This window comes from Colletotrichum paranaense (genome assembly GCF_030867605.1).
Source record: "Colletotrichum paranaense strain IMI 384185 chromosome Unknown Scaffold_1.1, whole genome shotgun sequence".
In the NCBI taxonomy this organism is placed as follows: domain Eukaryota; kingdom Fungi; phylum Ascomycota; class Sordariomycetes; order Glomerellales; family Glomerellaceae; genus Colletotrichum; species Colletotrichum paranaense.
Window position 1 is genome coordinate 240,367 of NW_026848959.1, and position 20,033 is coordinate 260,399.

General features: G+C 48.9%; 8 protein-coding genes across 8 annotated transcripts; 2 read left to right on the forward strand and 6 right to left on the reverse strand.

The window, feature by feature from the left end:
- Positions 1 to 39: 39 nt before the first annotated feature.
- Positions 40 to 1,976, forward strand: CPAR01_00075 (uncharacterized protein; the record flags this gene model as incomplete). The annotated part of the gene is made up of 3 exons (XM_060484368.1): positions 40 to 414; positions 472 to 964; positions 1,234 to 1,976. 3 exons carry the CDS (start codon positions 40 to 42, stop codon positions 1,974 to 1,976), a joined length of 1,611 nt encoding a protein of 536 aa, XP_060355225.1.
- A 567-nt stretch (positions 1,977 to 2,543) lies between these two features.
- Positions 2,544 to 3,212, reverse strand: CPAR01_00076 (uncharacterized protein; the record flags this gene model as incomplete). Its single annotated transcript, XM_060484369.1, has 4 exons — positions 2,544 to 2,645; positions 2,703 to 2,784; positions 2,890 to 2,975; positions 3,060 to 3,212. The coding sequence occupies 4 exons, from the start codon at positions 3,210 to 3,212 to the stop codon at positions 2,544 to 2,546; spliced, it is 423 nt and encodes a 140-aa protein (XP_060355226.1).
- A 1,164-nt stretch (positions 3,213 to 4,376) lies between these two features.
- On the reverse strand, positions 4,377 to 6,824 carry CPAR01_00077 (tetratricopeptide repeat domain-containing protein; the record flags this gene model as incomplete). Its single annotated transcript, XM_060484370.1, has 4 exons — positions 4,377 to 4,647; positions 4,705 to 4,905; positions 4,959 to 5,456; positions 5,548 to 6,824. 4 exons carry the CDS (start codon positions 6,822 to 6,824, stop codon positions 4,377 to 4,379), a joined length of 2,247 nt encoding a protein of 748 aa, XP_060355227.1.
- Positions 6,825 to 8,863: 2,039 nt separating this feature from the next.
- Positions 8,864 to 9,750, forward strand: CPAR01_00078 (cycloheximide resistance protein; the record flags this gene model as incomplete). Its single annotated transcript, XM_060484371.1, has 4 exons — positions 8,864 to 9,030; positions 9,100 to 9,562; positions 9,621 to 9,635; positions 9,700 to 9,750. 4 exons carry the CDS (start codon positions 8,864 to 8,866, stop codon positions 9,748 to 9,750), a joined length of 696 nt encoding a protein of 231 aa, XP_060355228.1.
- Positions 9,751 to 10,576: 826 nt separating this feature from the next.
- CPAR01_00079 (uncharacterized protein) lies at positions 10,577 to 12,442 on the reverse strand (the record flags this gene model as incomplete). The annotated part of the gene is made up of 3 exons (XM_060484372.1): positions 10,577 to 11,472; positions 11,579 to 12,334; positions 12,391 to 12,442. The coding sequence occupies 3 exons, from the start codon at positions 12,440 to 12,442 to the stop codon at positions 10,577 to 10,579; spliced, it is 1,704 nt and encodes a 567-aa protein (XP_060355229.1).
- Positions 12,443 to 13,952: 1,510 nt separating this feature from the next.
- CPAR01_00080 (uncharacterized protein) lies at positions 13,953 to 14,529 on the reverse strand (the record flags this gene model as incomplete). Its single annotated transcript, XM_060484373.1, has 2 exons — positions 13,953 to 14,294; positions 14,350 to 14,529. Coding segments are annotated over 2 exons (522 nt in total), but the record flags the coding sequence as incomplete, so codon positions are not given.
- A 344-nt stretch (positions 14,530 to 14,873) lies between these two features.
- Positions 14,874 to 16,955, reverse strand: CPAR01_00081 (major facilitator superfamily transporter; the record flags this gene model as incomplete). The annotated part of the gene is made up of 8 exons (XM_060484374.1): positions 14,874 to 15,585; positions 15,644 to 15,829; positions 15,881 to 16,045; positions 16,103 to 16,296; positions 16,356 to 16,403; positions 16,461 to 16,523; positions 16,582 to 16,611; positions 16,686 to 16,955. The coding sequence occupies 8 exons, from the start codon at positions 16,953 to 16,955 to the stop codon at positions 14,874 to 14,876; spliced, it is 1,668 nt and encodes a 555-aa protein (XP_060355231.1).
- A 1,573-nt stretch (positions 16,956 to 18,528) lies between these two features.
- CPAR01_00082 (TfdA family Taurine catabolism dioxygenase TauD) lies at positions 18,529 to 19,801 on the reverse strand (the record flags this gene model as incomplete). The annotated part of the gene is made up of 3 exons (XM_060484375.1): positions 18,529 to 18,776; positions 18,830 to 19,562; positions 19,634 to 19,801. 3 exons carry the CDS (start codon positions 19,799 to 19,801, stop codon positions 18,529 to 18,531), a joined length of 1,149 nt encoding a protein of 382 aa, XP_060355232.1.
- Between the last annotated feature and the right edge of the window lie 232 nt (positions 19,802 to 20,033).

Here is a 20,033-nt window from a genome sequence, read left to right on the forward strand (position 1 = left end):
CATAATTCCACCGTCGCCAACTCGAATTTCGAATACAAGATGTCAGGCTTTGAAGCGGTCGGGCTGGTTCTGGGTCTATGGCCCATTATCGCAAGTCTTGTCAAAGGGTACAAGGCAACTAAGGATGGAGATGACCGGGAATCATTCCTTCTCAAGGTTGATGTCCAGCAGATCATTTACGAACGCTGTGTGAGACAGCTCATCGGAGAAAATGAGGAAGGCATTGACCTCAACTTCAAGAATGCGGAAATGAGGCAACTCGGCATCTCATTTTGGCAACGACCGTCCTTCCGAGTGAAGCTCCACGACCGTCTTGGTGCGAGAGACTTTGAGTTGATGGAGTCTGTGTTAAAGCAGATCGAAAAGACGATGGAAAGCCTACGTAGCCAACTTGAAAGTGGCCAAGCAGATCTTGTGAGCTAGTGCAACATCTCCATTGAGTACAATCATCCTGACTAAGGTACTGGTTAGACCTCGACAGGCACGAGGCGACGCCGAATGAGGCATCACTTTCGTCAGATGAGAATCAACATGCCGCACTCGGAATTTCAGAACTCATTCGAAAAGCTAAAAGAACACAACAAGGATTTACAGCAGCTCGTTCAGGTCTTCGAACAGCCTCAAAACATGTCCAAATGGAAATCTCCAACATCAGTCAGGCAGCGACGAGCTTCAACCATGATGAGAACGAGACGCGTGGCACCAAAACAGATAAATGAATTCTCCCGGGTTCTCGAAGAGAGCTATCATTGTACCTGTAGCGGTGGACACGATGCGGGTCTCAACATCAATAGAGACGCTCAGTTTCAAGTGCAGTTCCATGTCCATGATGAAATCGGAATGTCCTTTTCGGGAGCCTCCCTAGAGTCCCAACCTCCTACAACATCGGAAATTTCAGCCATCAACATGGGAACTGAAGATGACTTGGATAAATCGGGACGGTGTATAGCGCCGGAGATTGTAGGTACACCTGAGCGGACGGGGTTCAATAGAAGTCCAGGGTGAGCATCTGGTTAGTCCCTCTTGGTCGTCTCTAGAGCTGACAGTATAGAAGACAGGACGATGATAGGACATCATGGTCTCGATCTCGATCTCGTCATAATAGCACTAGTAGTGTATCTTACAAAAGAAGAACCACTCGAGCACTCCCAATCATATTCTACCGGTCACTCTCCGAATCTAACGATGATGGGAGGCATATTGACGATATGTGTGATCTAGTGAAGACTCTAGATAAGAACGATGCGAACACTCGGAGATCGTATCAAACAGTTGGTACACTTGGCCACGGCGATAGACATTTTGTAGCTCGCCATATAGAGCCAGCAATAACAGACAACCATGTGATATCACTCGACGAGAAGCTCCCAGAAACCGAGGATTGGCTGCTGCCCCTCCAGAAGCGTGCCGATATTGCACAGAGGCTTGCTCTAGCTATTGTGCAGTTTTGGTCAACACCTTGGATTGACAGGTGGTGGACATGGAGGGACTTCTCGGTCAAAGACGATAATTCCAGGGAAGTCCAACTATTCGTGAAACGCACCATCTTTGCGCCAACTTCCGAGGGAAGTTCAACCGGAAAGCCAGCAAGAATCTGGCGATTTCTTCGAGAACCACTACTTGTTCGACTAGGCTTTGCATTGATCGAGTTGGCGCTAGGCATGAGACTATCTCGATGGAGAGAATTACATAAGTATTGCAGCACAACTGGTGAGGGACTTGGAGAGGATAGTCTGGATGAGAGAGACTATGATACCGCTCTGACTATTCTTGGGCGGAAGATATTGCAGGAGGAGATCAGTGTGGCATATCAAGCTGTAGTAGAGGCATGCCTGAAGTGCGAAGTCATTCGGGAAACAGGTGCGATTTCTCTCACAACGGCCGCGAATTCTTTCTCCGAAGATGTAGAGCGCGAGATCTTGCAGCCGCTCTCGGACTACTTCGAAACTAATTGGGGAGATATGAAGTTAGATTAGGACAACTGTCTGAGCAGGCCAGTAATCGCCGTCAGTCCCATTAAACCAAGACACGCATTTCAATGCTTTCTCTTCTAAAGTCCTCCTTGCTTGTGATGGGATTGTCGAAAGAAGGAACCTAAGGAGTCGCCCCCAGGGGCTCATGCGAGTCAGCTTTCTTGCAGATTATCAATTCTGTCGGCAACTGGGTTGATAGGTAGAACCATCTTTGTCCCTCGTTGAAATGGACCTGGACATTCTCAAAAACGTGGTCACGATCGACGACGTCGCCCACCGTCGTATCCGGTGCGAAGTCGACGGTCTGGGCATCGCATAATGCAAGAGGCTAATCGACTAAAGGCCCTTGAAGAGGATGCCACACGCTTGCAAGCCACCGTTGTCAGCCCAATTACAACATTATGTAGGTGGTTCCACATGATGAATGTGCAGAAGCAAACGTGGCAGAGTCTCGGGGCAACCGAGTTGATGTCAAGTACGCTTCGGGAGCCACGGAAGCTAGTGAAACGCTGGACAAGGCCTGCACATCGAGGCTTGCGGGGGTGTTGTGTTGGGAACAGGAGCACAGGATTAAAACTTACTTGACGCATTACCGGCGTCGCGCCAATATTGCATCTGCCTCGCCGTCAAAGATTTTGTGGATGATGGCCTTGCCACCTTCGTAGGTGTGATCTGTGTGAAGTAATGTCAATATGGCTTTGGGGCGGGGTACTCAAGACGAGAGCTCACCAATATGCGCCCTCGAAGCAGGCTGATTAGAGGCGTACGGACGTCCTGTTGCAATTGGCCAGTTCGGATCTCGCCGGCGCACCTACGTTGTATATGAGCACGCGTAAGCCAGAGCCTGCTTCACTAGTCTATCAACATTCCAGACTAAAGAGGAGTACTGACCACGTAGTCAAGCAAATTAACTGACGTGACCCCTAAAGCCAGTTTCACCGCAACCATGACTTTGGGAGCATGAATTTTCTCGATCTTACCTGTGTATGCGTAGTCGTCATACTGCGGGATGGATGAGCAGTTGGTCACTGTGAAGCCACACTCGTTATAGTCCAAGGACTAAAGGCGGAGATCATGAAAATCGACTTCATGTTGGACTCTGTCGATGTTGGTCTGAGAAAGGTCGTCTGTAGGGCTTGGGATATATCGAAGCGTGTAAAGCTTTTCGTGTTCGTATTTTGGGTCACGCGCTAGGAAATGCACTTGCGGTGTCAAGTGTGAAGGTGAAGGCGACGCCATTTCGACTGAGGTTGTAGAATGTGGGAGGCTAACTTCGATTACTCAAACTGACTAGCTCCAATGGTGACATTAAAAATGGTGACATTGAACGGGACAGGATTTTATTGAAACTGACGTAGAAGCCATTCTTCCGACTTCGGGCGACTGAGGACACGCACGTCGTCTCTCTTGCGCGCGCTGTGTGGTATCTTGACAGAATATGCATGTGGTTCCGAAACCTGATGAGACTTGCAGCTCACCGGGCCAGCATATGTTGCTTATGTGTTACGGTCCGTCAATTTCTGACGTACACCAAAATGTTTTCGTGATCGTTAACGTACTCACTTCTAGCTGGTTTCTGCTTTCCGTGTGCTGTTCGTGCAAGCCCACATTTGAACTCAGAATGGCCTTTGTAAGAATGACCGAAACAAAACGCAGCTTATCTAGCTCAAAATATCAGTGTCCCCAGGAAAGTTTGGTCTTTAGAAATGATTGACTTAACTCATGACAACTATGTGTGGCCGTTGATCGGTTAGCCGGTTTGGGCACAAGCTGTTTGGTGTTTTCGAAAGACCACACCGATGAAAGAAACATTGATGGTATCGTGGATTTCCTGACGCAATTATGTACACGGAGCGCAGCTGATTCAATAACCAGGGTTACCAATCAAGGTGTTATTCGTCAGGCGTAATTTTTCACCGGGAACACTATGAATCTTTATCTCTGACCGCCACTGCTCGGAAGTAAGGTAGCCCAAGCCAAGCGGTGTAGATTATTCTCGAGTACCTGTAGAATGTTAATAAAGTTTTAGGCCCTTAGCCTTCGGTTGACATACTAGCTAAAATCGCGCTTGCCACCCTCGCGTTAGTTGGGTTCTGACTAGCAAAATTATTTTCCCAAATTCACCCCATCTCAAATTTCGCAAACATCATATTTATCTTTAAGACAAATATCGTCTCAAACTGTAGTCAAAGCTTCGAGCCAGACATATTCAACCTTCTCTAACGATTTCAAAAAACGACGTTGCTTTATCTTGGAATTAATCCAGATGAGTTGAATAAAAGGCTTGATTCGAGCATTTCACAGTATTCTTTACATTTATTAAATATTAAAGCCGCTTTTAAGATTTTCTTTTACCGGTTTAACTGTGAAGATGATCCGAAGTTAACAAATTTCATAATAACGCTACATTGACCAAAATGTTACCAGATCCTCGAAATGAGACTCTCTTAATGCTCCTGGCAGTATTCGCGTTGACGGGACAAGCTGCCTATACATCAAATGAGCCTTTTCTAGTAATTCTATGTCCTCCTCATGCGATGTGTCCTCATTTTGATCATCAAAGAGCTTCATCATGTAGAGAATTTTTGCTTTCATGAAGGTGGACCGCGCGATCTCGGGCACATGCGCGCCTTCGTTGGCGTCGTAGGCAACAAGAGCTTGATCAATTAAAGTCCTAAATATTCCAGATTTGAATCAGCTTCTATAGTTGCAGGGTTCGCATGCCACTTACATGGCAATTTTGAGTGATAATTTATCACCCCGACGAACAGAATGTTGTGCTAGCTTATAGCACATGTCGGCCGTTCGATGATACTTGCTGCCAACAGCCCCCTGATATGTCTTGAGGGCATCTCTGTGAAATTGCTCACTCTCTTCCACGCGGCCTTGGCTGAGTCTGACGTTTCCGAGTGCGTGAAGTACTCTTCCTGGCCTATAATAATCTGTCAGGGGGCATTTAAGAACTTGGGAGTCAAACGGGGTTACCTGAAAGAAACCATGCTCAATTTCCCAAGGCCTTCTTCGCTTTCTCTTTGTCCTTCCTCAAGGACCTCAGCAGCTTCACCTATTCTCCCTTGAAGCCATAGACTCATACCAAAGTTGGCGTATTCCATTAAGGCTAGACCTTTCCGATAGCCTGGCACCCTATGCCAGATGTCCAATGCTTGCCGGAACATTTGACCACCTTCTTCAAACTTCTTGAACATCATCAAGGAACATCCCATCTGATTGTATGCGTACCCTAGTTGGAAGTTTTCCTTGCCCGTTTTGCCGGAGATCTCCTTTCGGATTATCAGCTGCTTAGAGTTGAACTTCTCTGATTCTTCAGGGCGATTAGTCCCATTCGCAACGCATCCCATGACGTCGCACACAAGAGCAGATAGATCGAGCCATCTCTCAACACCCTCGTACTTGTCGCACAACAGAAGTATCTTTGCGGCTGTTTCACGCGCTTTGAGGAAGTTGCCGCGCTCGTATAGCCACCTAAATTGATATTCGTGAGCGCATAAACATGAAAGACTTTGAAAAAGTAACGAATAAGACTAGAGCTTCCCAAACCCCTTTGAAGACATACCAGGCTGTTTCTTGCAGAATTGTGCCGAGGTCAAACTCGGTGTCTTCAAAAGATTCAACTTGAGGCATGAGAAGAGACTTCTCTGTTTCGTACATGTAATGTAAAGAATTGACATGATCACTGAGCACTTCCCGTGATACAGGCCCCTGTCTCCTCGCATGCCTTTGCTCAAATGGTAACATCGGCCATGTGCTGCGGATAAGTTTTACCGCGATGGAGAAAACCTTGGCTAATTGTTCCGGATTCTTGGATAAATTGGCTCTGATAACCTGTTGAGGTACCCGATGCATCGATAGGTGTGTCGCGGTGCAATCGTTGTTCTCTCGGATGATTGAAGCATAAAGGAGCGTAGCTCTTGCCTTGAAGTAGTCGTTGCGATTCATTGGTGAGTGGCCCCCAAAGATATCGTCTGAGGACAGGTTATCGAAGATGGACCCTTCAATGTGGTCAGGGTGAAAGCAAGAAATGATGGCAGCAAGGAGTTGTGGCTCAGCACCTAAGCCATCCATCGTGAACAAGGATGAAAGGTTGCCGCGAGAATTCTTGTTGATTTGGACCTCAAAAAGATTTCCCCGATCAGTATGATCGTCCAATCGCTGCTTCAGGACAGAGAATGAAAGAAACTGTTGCTTCGCGATGCCCGCCATTTGAGCTAGAGCGAGAGGAAGCCCATCCAGTTGATGATGTAGCTGGCGTCCGGTATTGTGATCTTTGGGGGACCTGATCAGGCCTTTGGACGTCTTTTTCAAGAACTCCAGGGATTCCTCCTCTGAAAAAGGAGGCAGCGGTATCGGGACAACATTACCAGGAAGATCACAGGCTAGAGGGTTTCTCGACGTTACGAGAATCGACCCTGGCCCGTCTACATCAATATAGTCGTCCAGAATTTGAGGGTCATCTGCGTTGTCGAATACCAAGAGCCATTTGGGGGACAAGACGTGATCATCTCTGCCGCCAATTGTCCAAGTTGGTTTAGCGAGCCATGAGTGGATAAGTTCTTTGGCTGATGTCGGGTTGCTGGGCTCGTTCTCCGGGACAAGGCGAATTCGAGTGGCTATCTTACAAAAGTCAAGTTCCAGCTTCTCGGAACTTTCAGCACATATCCAGAAGATGGCATCGAAATTCTGCTTGCGGGTGGATACATATTGCGATGCAAGCTGGGTCTTCCCAAGGCCGGCTACACCGAAAACCGCTGCTATGGTTGGTGTTTGGCTTTGTGTTGCCGGTGAGTTGCTCCTTATGCTGGCTGGTAATAACGCGGCATCAATCTTGTCCATGATGTCTACGCGGCCGAGGAAGTCTCTATTCAGGGACAATTGCTCCATCATATGACAGGGAAGCGCGAGTTCCACGGTCGACCTAGAAAACCCACGGAAAATTGACTCCATGCTCGACGCATCCGGTGTCGGCAGTGATACCTGGGTCGTAGCGTCGTCATCTAAAGATGTTGCGCCAAAGGCTATGATCTATGAGCCAGAGCACAGGGAGAAAGTGATGGGTCATGTAATCACCTTGCTGCAGGGCATATACAGAGGGTTTCTGCTCCGCTCCAATACTATTCCGTGGGCTTTGGATTGGAGCATTGGATGAAAGCTGTGCTGTAGAGCTGATAGTCAGTAAGTTATCATGGTGAAAAGACATTTTTAGCCAACCATACATCCCGTAGTATTTTCGTTAGCCCGGACGACTGCCTTGATCCTTTGACGGAGCCATGCCCGGACTTCCCAATTCGGAGTTCCGCACTCAAGAAGATAACAAGCCTGAAAATGATCTGCATCTATGCCCACTAGCTTCTCAACAGTAGCGTCCGTTCTGGCCAGCTGTGAGTTGACGATCTTTCAAACAATTAGTGAGAGAGCCACAAATTCGAAAGTCTTCGGGGCATTACAGTCTGTTGTTTGTTGTGAATGAAGGATCTCTTGATGGTGGGCCGACCTTCGTAGATACTGAGGATAGGGAAGCTGAATTGGCAGCTGGTGAACATGTTATTGACGTGCAAGATGTTCTCTTCCCAATTCCTCATCTCTAGAAACTTCCTGATCGACCTGCCTTGAAGACATTGTCGAAGCAGGTAAGAGCAATTATTCTTGAGTGTTTCACGATGACTCGGATCAACACCATGCGGACAACCCACAAAGACAATACCGGTCACAAGACTAATTGTGTTCGGTCCACTGCTTTCAACTCTATGACTTAGTCGTGATAATGCCTATTGGTGACTTCCTATGAGTGATATTCCACACAATCATAAAGTAGGAAAGAAACCGGAATGGCTGACATGTTTCAATGCAATACCACCTAAGCTATGCGTCACGAAGATGATGGGTATCTGTGCGAAATATTGAGTATTAGCAAAAGACACGAGAGATATCGCTCGAAGAATTGGTGCCCACCGGCCTTTCTTTTGCCAGCTTGTCCAGGACTTTGCTCAGTTCGTTTCCAGTATCTATTAGTTGCTGAACGCTGAATCTGGTCTCATCGCTGACAGTCGGATAATGCCCCGAGACATCAATGTGGTTACCGTCGATTGAAAGCTCCTCGCTCCAGACCCCTTTGAGAAACCCCCAATCCTCCACCGGGGGCGACGTTCCCACGCCAGGAACCAGGATGATTCTTCATCACGTTAGTGTGAAAGGTGTGAGACATAGAAGAATTGAGACCTACCGGAGCTTCGCGTCTGGCTTGGCCGTTGTTCCGGCTTTGGGAACCACAGAAATCGCCATCAGAGGGCCTTGTTTCCATTCACGGTAGGTTGGTGACTCGGGGAAGAGCGTGTTGCTTTCGGATGCCGCTGGGAATGCTTCTTCCGGGACTGAAATCAATTGTGGCTTATTGTTTCTTGCTCGGGAAACGTGTCGACCCCTCATTTCTGTTGTGTTGCGTGAGCGATAGCCCTGGAAAATAGCCTATCAGACTGCCTTGTGGTTCATACATAGGTGTGCTTACGTTTGTACTCTTGCCGTATGCCGCATGATTGATGGCTTTTCCATCATACACACCACTAACACTCCGATCTTAAGACAGACATCATCATCAAAGCAGCAGGCTGGGCCGTTTAAGACGGTTGGTGCGGGGCAGTTTATCCCAGTGTGTATCTGCATAAGGTAGTATGTCACATTGGCAGGGACGTCTCGTTGCACAAAAGCCGTGAAAAACCCGGGCGTGGTGTTCTATTGGCTCTGCACAGTTGCGATGTTGGGCAAAGTGCTCGCCCCCGTCAACAGCAAACAAATAGAGCGATTGCCCGCCAGAGGATTTCAGGCAATCGAGGCAGCACCTTGTGCTTCTGAATCGGCACACCAGGCTCCCATCTACCATGTCGGACAACTCCCCTACCAGCGACTCCAAGTCTCAGGATCTTCTTTACCCTACTCCAAAGCAGCATGAAGACCAGCAAGCATCAACAAGCAACAACCCACAATCATGGCCTAGATTGCGGAAATGGCCCATTGTGGGCCTAGCAGCATACTGCGAATGTCTCACGTATGTCTCTTGTTAAAGAACCATTCAATGCCGAAAGGTAGGCTGTTCGGTGGACTGACCAAAGTTCAGATTCCTTGTCTCGATGATGCTGGCACCCAGCGTCCCGCAAGTCCTGGAGACCTTTCGGCCAGAAGGGAGTGGTAAGGCTCTGGGCTCCTTCTGTGTTACAGTCTACATTCTTGGGTTTATCGTCGGACCCCTCATTTTGGCGCCGCTTACCGACCATTACGGGCGTGTCGGCATATATCGCCTGTATATCATTGCTTATCTTGGTTGGACGGTGGCGTGCGCCCGCAGCAACAGCCTGGAAAGCCTGATCACTTTTCGTTTCCTGGCAGGCTGCTTCGGTGGCGCTCCTATGGCGATAGGGCGAGCTGTGGTTGCAGACCTTTACGGGCCGGGAGAAAGGCCTGGGCCGATGGCTTTCTACTCTTTCGGAACCATCATGGGCCCAACCCTTGGCCCCGTGCTAGGTGGTATAGTTAATGGAAATCTTGGTTGGAGGTGGGTATTCTGGCTGGCTGCCATCTTGGTATGATCCGTCTCCATTTATCCGTGCCGTGCCGCAATCACTGACGTGGCAATGACAGGCTGCTGTTGCTGCAGTTGGCTTGTTATTTTGGTTACCAGAGACTCATCAACCAACAATCGAACGCTTGTTGACGTCAGAACCGCATGAGTCTCACCGGAATCAACATCACCATGTCAGAGGACTCTTAGCGAGGCTGCCTTCTTTCGATAACCTCCGCCGAAGTCTGTGCAGTGCATGGCTTCTCCCACTCAAAGTCGCGAGCCACTTGACTTGCCTGGTACCCCTCCTCATGATCTGCGTTTTCAATGGAACTGTCAACATGATCTTGTCGTCTCTGGGCACTGTTTACCAAAACCAATTTGGATTTCCAGCTTTAACCGTGGGTTTATCATACTTGGGAATAGGATTTGGGGGGATCAGTGCACTAGCATTATCAAAAAAGTTGATGCAGTTCGTTGCGACGAAATTTCCGGAGGATGAAGACAGGAAGCATGCCAGTCTCTTACTTTTAGCATCGGGGGCACTTCTGCTTCCAGCGTTAGGCCTTTTATGGTATGGATGGTCCGTCGCAACACACACACCTTGGATCGTACCCATCATTGGACTATATTTCTTCGGCTTTGGCTACATGGCTGTGCAGGTAAGGAAGCCTGTATATTGCTAGTGTTTTAATGCTGACGAATGTCTTAACAGCTCTCGCTACTTATCTTCGTCGTTGAGTCCGTACCGGGCTTTTCAGGCTCTGCAGGCGCCGCTTTCACTGTCGCCTCATCTATAGGGGGGTCCATCATTCCTTTGTCAACCTTCCCAATTTACGAGAAGGTTGGTTATGGATGGGGGAATACGATTATTGCTGGTATTGAGATACTGCTTTGTGCTGCTTCAATGACTATGTACTTGTGGACGAGGAAAGCTGGTGCCCAGTTGCCTTTAAAGGTCCATATACATAGATAGCAAAGATGTCCGAAATACAGTAAGCCTATAGGTTTTTCCTCTGCCTTCGCTGTGACTTTTCTAAACGTCACTCTGGTTCTGTTGTACGGCTCTTAACCTTCGCCAAGCTACGACCATCATCTGGCGATGGAAAGACCATCGAAGCATCAGATAGGCGAGAAGGAGAGATGCCGCAGCAATGCCTATCCAAATACCAAGCTTCGCATAGCTACCTTCATTCAACTCTTGTAGATTCATGCCAAATATCGATGTTGAGAATGAAAGTGGTAAAAAGAAGAAACCAAGGGTCGACAATTTCCGCACGGTTTCTCCCTGGTAGATGGTTCTTTGAGAATCATCAATCATAGCCGCATTTGCCAGCATCGAGGTACTTTGCAAGTAATCCTCACTCAGCCTGATAGCCCGGCGCTTCATCTTTTGGTAGTCGCGTTCAATCAGCCGATGTGACATGTCGGCTTTCCTCAACCCACTCTCCGATTTGGCCGTGGTCCAATTATTACTGTCTTTCGCCTCCAGAAATTCGCATATTTCTTCCAGGCTTTGCACATGTCGATCGAGGATCTGCTTGTTGTGCACCAAATTCCACATTGTCAGTCTTTTGTCGAACTCTGTCTCGGCAAGAACTGCGGGCTGCATGTCCTCTTCGAGAAGATGCTGCAACTTGTCCAGAAATTGCGCTTCGGAAGCCACTGCAAATCTGAAAATACCGCTCAGGCTGTAATAAGTATCCTCTAGCATTGTATCGCAATCAAGAAGTGTGTCGAAGGCCTCATGTAATAGCTTGAAAGTTGCTGGCTGTGTTATAAAGCTTTCATCGTCGTCTGTTTGTTGATAGCATGGTCGCGAGCCTCCCAAAGTCTTGTCGTCGGCGAAAAAAATCCCAGGTCGATGTTGTGTCGTAGCCCAATACCTAACAGGCATGCCTGTGTATTCCAAAAGCTTCGAGTTCCAGGGACCTTTGTCATCAGGTCCAAACCCACTTCCGAAGTCTAGCCAAACGACCGCTGGCCCAAGTCAGATGCTGCCGCTATAGCCAAGGAAGGTACATTTGATAATACTTACCAGTCCAATGTTTGGAATCGTTCTGCCTGTCCGTCACACAAATTGATATCGTCTGTTCCAATGAAACATGCTGGCGATCAAGCACAAAGAAGTTTCTAGCCATTGACATTCCATGCTCAAGTTCAGGCCCATATCGGTCCCAGCTCTTAAGATATTGCTTCATAAGACTGGAAATCTGCTCTCGTAGACTTGAAAGCCTTCTTTGTTCTTCTTGTTCCGATCGCTTGATGTTGTTGTGAGCGAATCGTGTACCCAGCGTTGTAAGTTTCAACTGCATCATTTGGGTCTTGGATGACGGTAAAGACGCATCTGAATACTGTTGTTCCTGAGAAAAGGGGCTCGCGGCAGAGAAATGAAGATGTCGACGGTAGAACTCTGGCTCGAGAGAAAGCTTATGCCCAATGACATTCAGCCATCGTGCCGGCTGATAGCCCCTTAAAAACACGATGGTGCCACCAACGCGGCAGGAGTTTATTTGGTCTAAGGACGTTTCGAGCTCTTCTAGAGTTCTCACATCGTGTCTAATGGGGCTGCTAGCCCCTGGGACATATGTCCGCAGGTGAACGAAGGCATCGCCGTTAGGTGCATTTTCAACATATTCCACAGATTGTTGGTCTTCCCCGGATGGGTGATAGGGCGCCCCCAAGAATGACGACAGCGGGCCGAGAGTGCTGAAAGTGTAGAACGAGTTTCCGCTATGTTTTCTGGACTTGAAATCGATTCGCTGTGCGTACACTTGCTCCTCAGATGCCCTTGCTGATACAATGTTAATCCTGCACTTGGATATTTCATAATGGGGGGATGTCATTCACCTCGGATGAGACTCGGCCGAGCCGCTGTCGAAAAGGTCGGCTTTTCTTCCATTCTACAGAATATAAGAATTGAACCACTGGAAGAACATGGGAGGTAGTTGCCGAGATTTCGTGCTACACTCCGTAACTTCTTGGTACTGAGAGTTGAGAGCTAGGACGAGCTACATGCCCTTGGTTCATAGGCGCTGCCATATTGTTGTCCGGGATAATGCGTTTATAAAGGCAAGAAGAACCGACAGAGGTTTACAAGCAGATCCAAATGTGTCTGCCTGCAGCACGCAGCCTGCTTAGTTAGGGCGGCCTCCCAAGGCGAAACGCCGCGGAAGCGCCAACCGGAGCTCCAACTCTCCAACATGGTCACCAGTGCGGTTTAGATAAGAGAGTGTGGTTACACAAATGTCGAGGTTGTACAAGGATTACTTTTCAGCGTCAAAATCGGACCAGAGACCCTGGTCTAGAATTTGAGGAGCTATTTTTGGCTGGTACAAATTTCGGTGGCTTGGTGAGAAGCCATGCTTTGCATCCCGAGGCATGGACATGTCACGTAATACTGTAGCCTTAATTTTCGTAAAACATGCTAGTGCAGAATGCATGTGGATTTGCCTTGACCATTGGAGATTGCCGTTCAACCCCGATCACTCTAGGATCAAACAATATAGGTGGATCCGGCTCTCCGTCCTTCGTCTAAAGTCGTTGGCGACGGTCCGACGATTTTATGGGGACGGCCCGATACGGCCCACTTCATGAAGCCGGCTCGCATTATGGTTCAAGAAAATCCGCGCTCCCATTTGACCCATGTTTCCGATACATGTGAGAACTTTCACCTAGAACTGAATCTAAGGAGTTTTGGTTATTGGGAAAAGGGCATAGAACGTAGAATACACCATTCGTACAGGCTAAAGCCCAGTGATCATCATTCCTCTAGCAGGCGCCTGCTTCTTTTAAAAACCCGTCTGCTTCCCATTGGTGAAGAGCCACTTCTTCCGCACAACTTTGAACTCAAATGGAAGACGAATAGCATGCGTGTCTTGAGCTCCAGATTCTACATGTGAGCGAAGAATTTGCGGAAAAAGTGAAGCAACATAAAATACCTAGACACGAACTCCACCGGGACCGGCATCCAAGGGAGGATGGCAAGTGTCGGGTCCTGGCTTCAATCATCCTCTGCCTTCTTTGAAGCGCCAGTAAAGAAGGCAATAAGTATCATCTAGGCTCCCCACATACAGATGAGGCTCATAGTTGCATATATAATGACTGCGCTTTGGCAACTTTCTTAAGCCATTTTGCCTGCCACATTTTGCGGTTGTTGCACTGATAAAAGCAAAGGATAACGCTGAGACATAGGTCGAAAAGCGCTGAGAACCCACACGATTGCAGCCATTGTGAATATGGCAGCTCCGACAGAGATCTGCGTTAGGTGGATCTGTGGCAGACATTGAAGACAACTTCGGTGTGTCAGCAGTCGACTTGGGCATTGTTGGTGCAGAGAACCCATACTGAGGTGTGGATAAGAAAGACACTGACCTGGATAGCGCCTTTCATCCAGCTACGACGTTTCGAATCTAGTATGAGTGGTAGCATTGCGGCCAGCGTACAGAAACTGAGCCTGAGACGATGAGTTGTAAGGATGAGCTATACTCGTAGACGCTGGGTCTTACTTGGCTGTAGATGACAATAGCCTGGATTCCGACAAAGAGAGATGTTGCGGCCATAAACAAGTCATATTTCGTGCCTTCCATTGCCTCGTAATCGCGATCAAAGAGTCCTGATTTACCGTTAGATTGCGATGCATGAAGCATGTCGACCGAGCTGGATGATGTTTTGTCGCGCTTGGCGAAAGCTGGAAGAGCAAAAGCACAGTAAACGGCGAGTAAAATACACTCAATGCCGTAAAAATCAAGAAACTGCCAGATTTGATGATTATTATTGCGTAACAGAGTTGTTCAGTCATATGTATACCCCATAGCCTGCGAGGCCACTATCAATCTCGGACCTTATTGACTGGCACATCGAATTGTGGCATAACCTTTTGTTGATCACTTGACTGGACAACTCAAATCCGTTTGAGCGTACCCAATTGTGCCAATCAATAATTCGCGCATTAGTTGTATTGGTGCAGTCATGGCCTTCGACAGCCGTCAGCAAATCGTCAATTGCTTTTGCGTCAATAGTAAGATATAAAGTTGACAGGCCTTTTCTCCTCTCGATGAAAAGACCCTTACCTCACGTTGAAGCAGCATTTATAGGGCGTTTATTTCAACCAGTTCTTATTCGAGACGATTGTTTTCGCAATACAATTTTCTACGTATGGGAGGATCTTGGGAAGATATTCGAGGTCCTAATTCTTTTCGCGGGCTTGTCTTCTACTTGGAGAACAGTGTCTCCACTGGCAAGATCGAACTTTGTCCCCGACGATCCCTAGCCAGCGGCCCTAAAGATGCTCTACCCTTGCAATGTTGTAAAATAACTACGTGCCTTCCTCCTCAGTGCGCAAAACGGAAGTCCAGTCTTTGCTGCCCCTCGTCCGTGGTGTTGATAGAGTAGTCCTCCTGTTGCTCCTTGCTCATGGCGTTCCACCGCCTGTCGCGAACCTTGTTACGCCAGATATAGAAGGCCTTGACAAAATAAAACAGAACAATGTTGAAACAGCAGATTCCGAGCAAAATTTTGTTTCCACGGCGATACAGAGGCTGGTCGTCGTCACGGTAGATGTTTGAAGCCGCGATGTTACCCGCCTGAACGAACATGTTGTACAGCGCGGCACTAACAGCTCTTGTTCGCACGGCATTGCTGTTCTTGGCATTCCATCCGACCAAGATCGCGTGACAGTAAGGGTAACTCAGCAGGCCCGTCAACAGTGCATATCTGATCCAAGTGCTGGTATCGGCAGGGAGTGCAACGAGAGCAACCAGCCAGGGGAAGATCCAGATGTTTGAGATGGAGGAAACGATGGCGCGCTCCTTGAACTTTCCGGAAACCCAAGAGATAATCAAGAGGTTGACGGCAAACAGGAACTGTGATGGGATGGCGAGAAGATTGGCCTGGAACGTCGAGAAGCCCAGTCGGCGCAGGATGTAGGACAAGTATGTGCTCGGCGGGGACGGCGGGATATAGGTGGTAAGGCCGATCAGGTACAAAGGCCACTGCTCCCAGTCCTTGATCGCCTTGAACAGAAGAGACGGTCCAACAGCCTCGCTGCTCAGTGAGTTAGTTGATGTCCACAGTGAAAGTCGTAGAGTACGAGTATTCATACCGGTTGTGCATGTCACCTTTGCTTGGGTCGTCCCGCAGCAAACGGTTGACCATAATCAGCTCTTCGTGTTCGGTGAACCATCCATCTTTCCCACGGAACCAGTTCCTGGTCTGTGTAGGACCGGGCGGCATGAGACCCCACGAGAAGAGACCAATGATGAGTGTTACGATACCCTCGATAAGGAAGCTAGCCAAAGTCAGTTTTGAACAAAGAGCCCCGGTTGCGACAAAAACTTACAGCCATCTCCAACCGGCCCATCCTGCGACACCTCGCATCTGAAGTACACCAGCAGCGACGAGTGAGCCAACGATGTTGACAGTGCTGAGGGCTGTCCAGAACCATGCGAGTCTCAGAGGCAACTCATTAGACTTGTAGAAGTATGTAAGCCATAGAACAATATCACTGCTTTGAGTTAGTACCTTGCGCTCTCAAAGCAAAGGTGGAAGGGGTAGAGATTACGGGATGAATCCACCCATGAGAAGACCTAGCAGAGCCTTCACAGCGTAGAAGCCGGCACGGTTTGACAAGAAAGCCTGGCATCCTGCCGTAATTGACCAGCCAACCATGATCGAAGGGATCCAAACATCGGCGCCAAGCTTCTTGCTGACCAAACCACTTGGCAACTCGGCAGCGAGGAATGATAGAAGGAAAATCTGGACCATGCATAAGCCTATGAGCCTCACAAGATATCTTGTCGCATGCGGATACTAACAGTTTGTCCATAGTTGAAATCGTTCGTGGTCATGCCGAGCTCGGGAAGCTGGTGTGCGAGTTAGCGTCTTCAATACTGCCGTAGTTTACGCCTTTCACTTCTTACCATGTTGTCAGAGATTGCACGATTGATGTTTCGCCGGTGCAAATCGAGAGCACAGAACATGACCTTTCAATGCCGTTAGCTTAATTCCATTATCAATATGCTCAAAGGATGTGATTCATACCCAAGCCCACACCATAATTTTCCTATCAATCTACGCCGAGTCGAATTAGCATTCACTTGAGTCCGTGTTGACTAACTCCGATGCGCAGGTGGACAAAAGTATACCTTCCTGACCAACTTCCTCTCATCCTCGGCCGACCATGTGTAGTTGGGATCGAAACGGTGACGGTTCTCGTACGAAGCCTTTTCGTAGACCTTCCGCCAGTGGTCGGCGATGCTGGGATCTGAGAAGACATGTTCGTCGGTGGACCCGTACTGCTGGGCGACCTGCTCTTTCAAAGACGAAGCTGAAGTGTCGGTGGCAGCTTGGGTCTGGATGGTGTTGACCTCTTTAGTCGAATCCCTGAAGGGACCTTCAACTGCTTTCGAGGCCATGGCTGGACGTGACTGGCAAACAATTGACAAACCAATTGTCGTGTTGAATCCAGAGTCCTGTTGAAGTTTTTTGAGCTCTAGCCACACAGAGGTACCGGGAGCATGGTCCGGTCCGCGGAGATGCAAAGACCTTTATACATTCCATCCTTGGACCCGACAATCTGGTAGTGGTATTCAAACCAGATCCATCTCAAACCTCCTTCCCGATATTAGATGACAGGGGCTCTCCAGAGACAGAAAAGCCTGTACAGTGTCGCGATGATCCAAGGCAATCACCTCATGGGCGATTTTCTCCCTTGAGCGAATAGAACTTCTTATCTATGGTGCAATTGCTTGACTGAATTGCGCCGCACGTCAATGGTCCAACGAGTTGTGCTGGGCAGCGTGGGGGGTGTGATCCGGGGTGGCTCCGGCCATGTTCAATGTCGTCGACGATAGCTAGGCGGCGGCCCTTACCTGGGGGCATGGAGCGCGCTACAAACAGCCAATTCAAGCTTACTTTACAGAGGCTTCAGCTAAGCGGAAGGAATCCCGTCTGGACTGCCGGGAGTGATTGGGGGAGTGGATGTGTGAGGGTCTAGATGCCGACTGAGGAGAGCTGCTCAAGGCCGCAAAGATGACGAGTCAATCACCATATGTGGATAGTGCGGCCGACAACGAGGATAATCCATGCCCGTCCCTATTGAGCCTTGAGTGTCTCAAGCGGCATGAGCATCCACACGTTTGTTGACGAAAAAGGCTTGGAGAATTTATTGCGTGATGGGGGCCATGGGATTGCGACAGACTCTTGGGCCGAAGTGTGAGAGATTGGCCAATCAGATAACAGCAAAAGAAACAACCCGCGTCAACTGCCAACCCCTCCGGCGGTCCCTTCAAATCGGCTGTGCAACTTGACGCCAAGAATTTATTACAACCCAATGCCTCAATCGTTCATTACTACGAGTAGATACTTAATTAAAGGCCGTAAGGTCTTTGTCTTACCCAGAGGTCTGGGTCCGACGGTGTGATTCCAGCTCTCAGCGGTGGCTTGTCAAGGGCAGAAAATGCCCCCGAGTTCAAAATAGCTCGGAAAATATACTTCAGCTCTGTCGAGCTAACCATTCATTTGGGATACTGGAACTATCTCATCATCCGCTAGTAATATTTGACGTTGATAAGGGTTAAGGAAAGGTCTCAGACGTTGGTACCAGCAAAAAGGAACTCGGTATCTTCCCGGGACCAGGATTGGAGTGAACAAGAAGGTTTCTCCTCTCACAACTGAGGCAATTGGCTGATAAGCTTCAGAGAAGTAACAATGCATGTTCCGCATTTATCATTTCCCGGCTGACTCTAGCGATGGGCAACGAAGACATTTTTTGAGTTCACACATGGTGTCAATCACTAAGTACATTTTGACTTGCGTTGGATCCAATCCACAAGTACGTAAAAATCAATCATCAGTTTGGCATTTCCTTCGTAACTACCTGGCTCATACGGCTGGTCTTGCAGACTATTGCTCAGAAGCTTGCTCGTCTCTACCGACGGCATGGGTCTTTGATGTACACAACACAGAACTCCTCACCCCTGCAGCGCTCTAACCCTTGAAGGGCGTCTCATATGGCCGCTCAGCCTGTGGTGTGATTCTAGCCAAGTGCCTTCTTGAACCGTTGTTCCAGTCAATGAGAGCTGAATGCTGGGTGACGCGGTTATCCCAAACAACTACAGTGCCCTCCTCCCACTTCACGCGGGCATGGAAGTCAGCGCCCCAAGCAATGTGTTCGTAGAGGAACTTGAGCAGAGCATCGGACTCTTCCTTCTTGAGGCCAACGATCTCGCGCGTGACTAAGATGATGATCAGTATTCAAGTGGAGATGGTGTGGGATGTTCAAACTCACATTGAGGGTTGATGAACAAAGCCTTCTCGCCGGTGACAGGGTGTGTGCGGACGATAGGGTGAGTGTTTGCAACAGGCTCGCGACGCTTGATGCTACCCTTCTTGACAGAAGCAGCAACCTGCTCAATACCAGAGTGGACAGCCTGAAGGCCGTGAAGTCTCTCCTGGAAGAGCGGGCTCAGTCTGTTATAAGCCTCAGCGGCATTGCAGAACAGAGTATCACCTCCTGTCTCAGGCTTGTCGAGGATGTAGAGGAAAGTTGTGCCAGGGGGCTGCTGCTCGTATGAGACATCGGAGTGCCACGCGATAGAGCTGGTTCTGGTGGCGAAGAACTTCTCTGCTGACCTGTCACCTGCGGCACGGTGGACAAGATGGACTTCGGGGAAGTTCTCAGGGGATCCTGAGGTCGGGTGAATGTGGTGACGACCAAAGTAACCGCCGAACTCGAGGGCCTTGTCGATAGGAAGATCGGCGAAGTCCTGTGCGCGGAAAGCGACGACCTTACGCTCGGCGACGAAGCGAGCGAGTTGATCACGGCCAGCGTTGCTGAGTGTGCTAAGTTGAACGCCTCTGACTTCTGTGCCGATTGAGGGTGTGAGGTCGGTTACTTGTGCGTCCTTGGGAAGAAGATCGGGGTAGCTAGGGTCTGCGTCTCTGCCGTGCTCGACATGCTGGAAAGGCTGCAGGGGAGGGTATTGTTGTTCGGGGTTCCACGTGGGTAGGTAGTGAGGGTACTACATTGATAAAGTCAGTCTTTCTTCTTCTAATCAAGCATGATTTGTTGGGCTCTTAAGGCGGTACTGACCTTCGCGCCCTGGTGACCATCGCCTCCCTTGGCTTCAGTGTCCTTGTCGTAGGTTGTGGGTGAGAGCTCCTTGTAATCCCCGGAGCCGTCGGCGTACAGGCGGAGGTTGTTGACTGGGAGGTTGGCCGGGTCGGTCACAGTCGCTGTCGCGGTTGCTGAAGGGGCCATTGTAAATTAGTATATTGCCACTGATGCTTTTCTACTTTCTTAACGTTGAATCAAGGATGGATTATCACGTCTAGGATCAAAGACTCGAAGTGGTGTCCGTGAGCTTATATAGACTACCCCTCCAAAACGTCGTCTATGTCGGAGTATATCCGATGAGGGGCAATCGTCCCAACTATTGCATACTGACAAGGATTCGATTGCGTTGCCTTTCGGACTTTTAACAAGACATAGC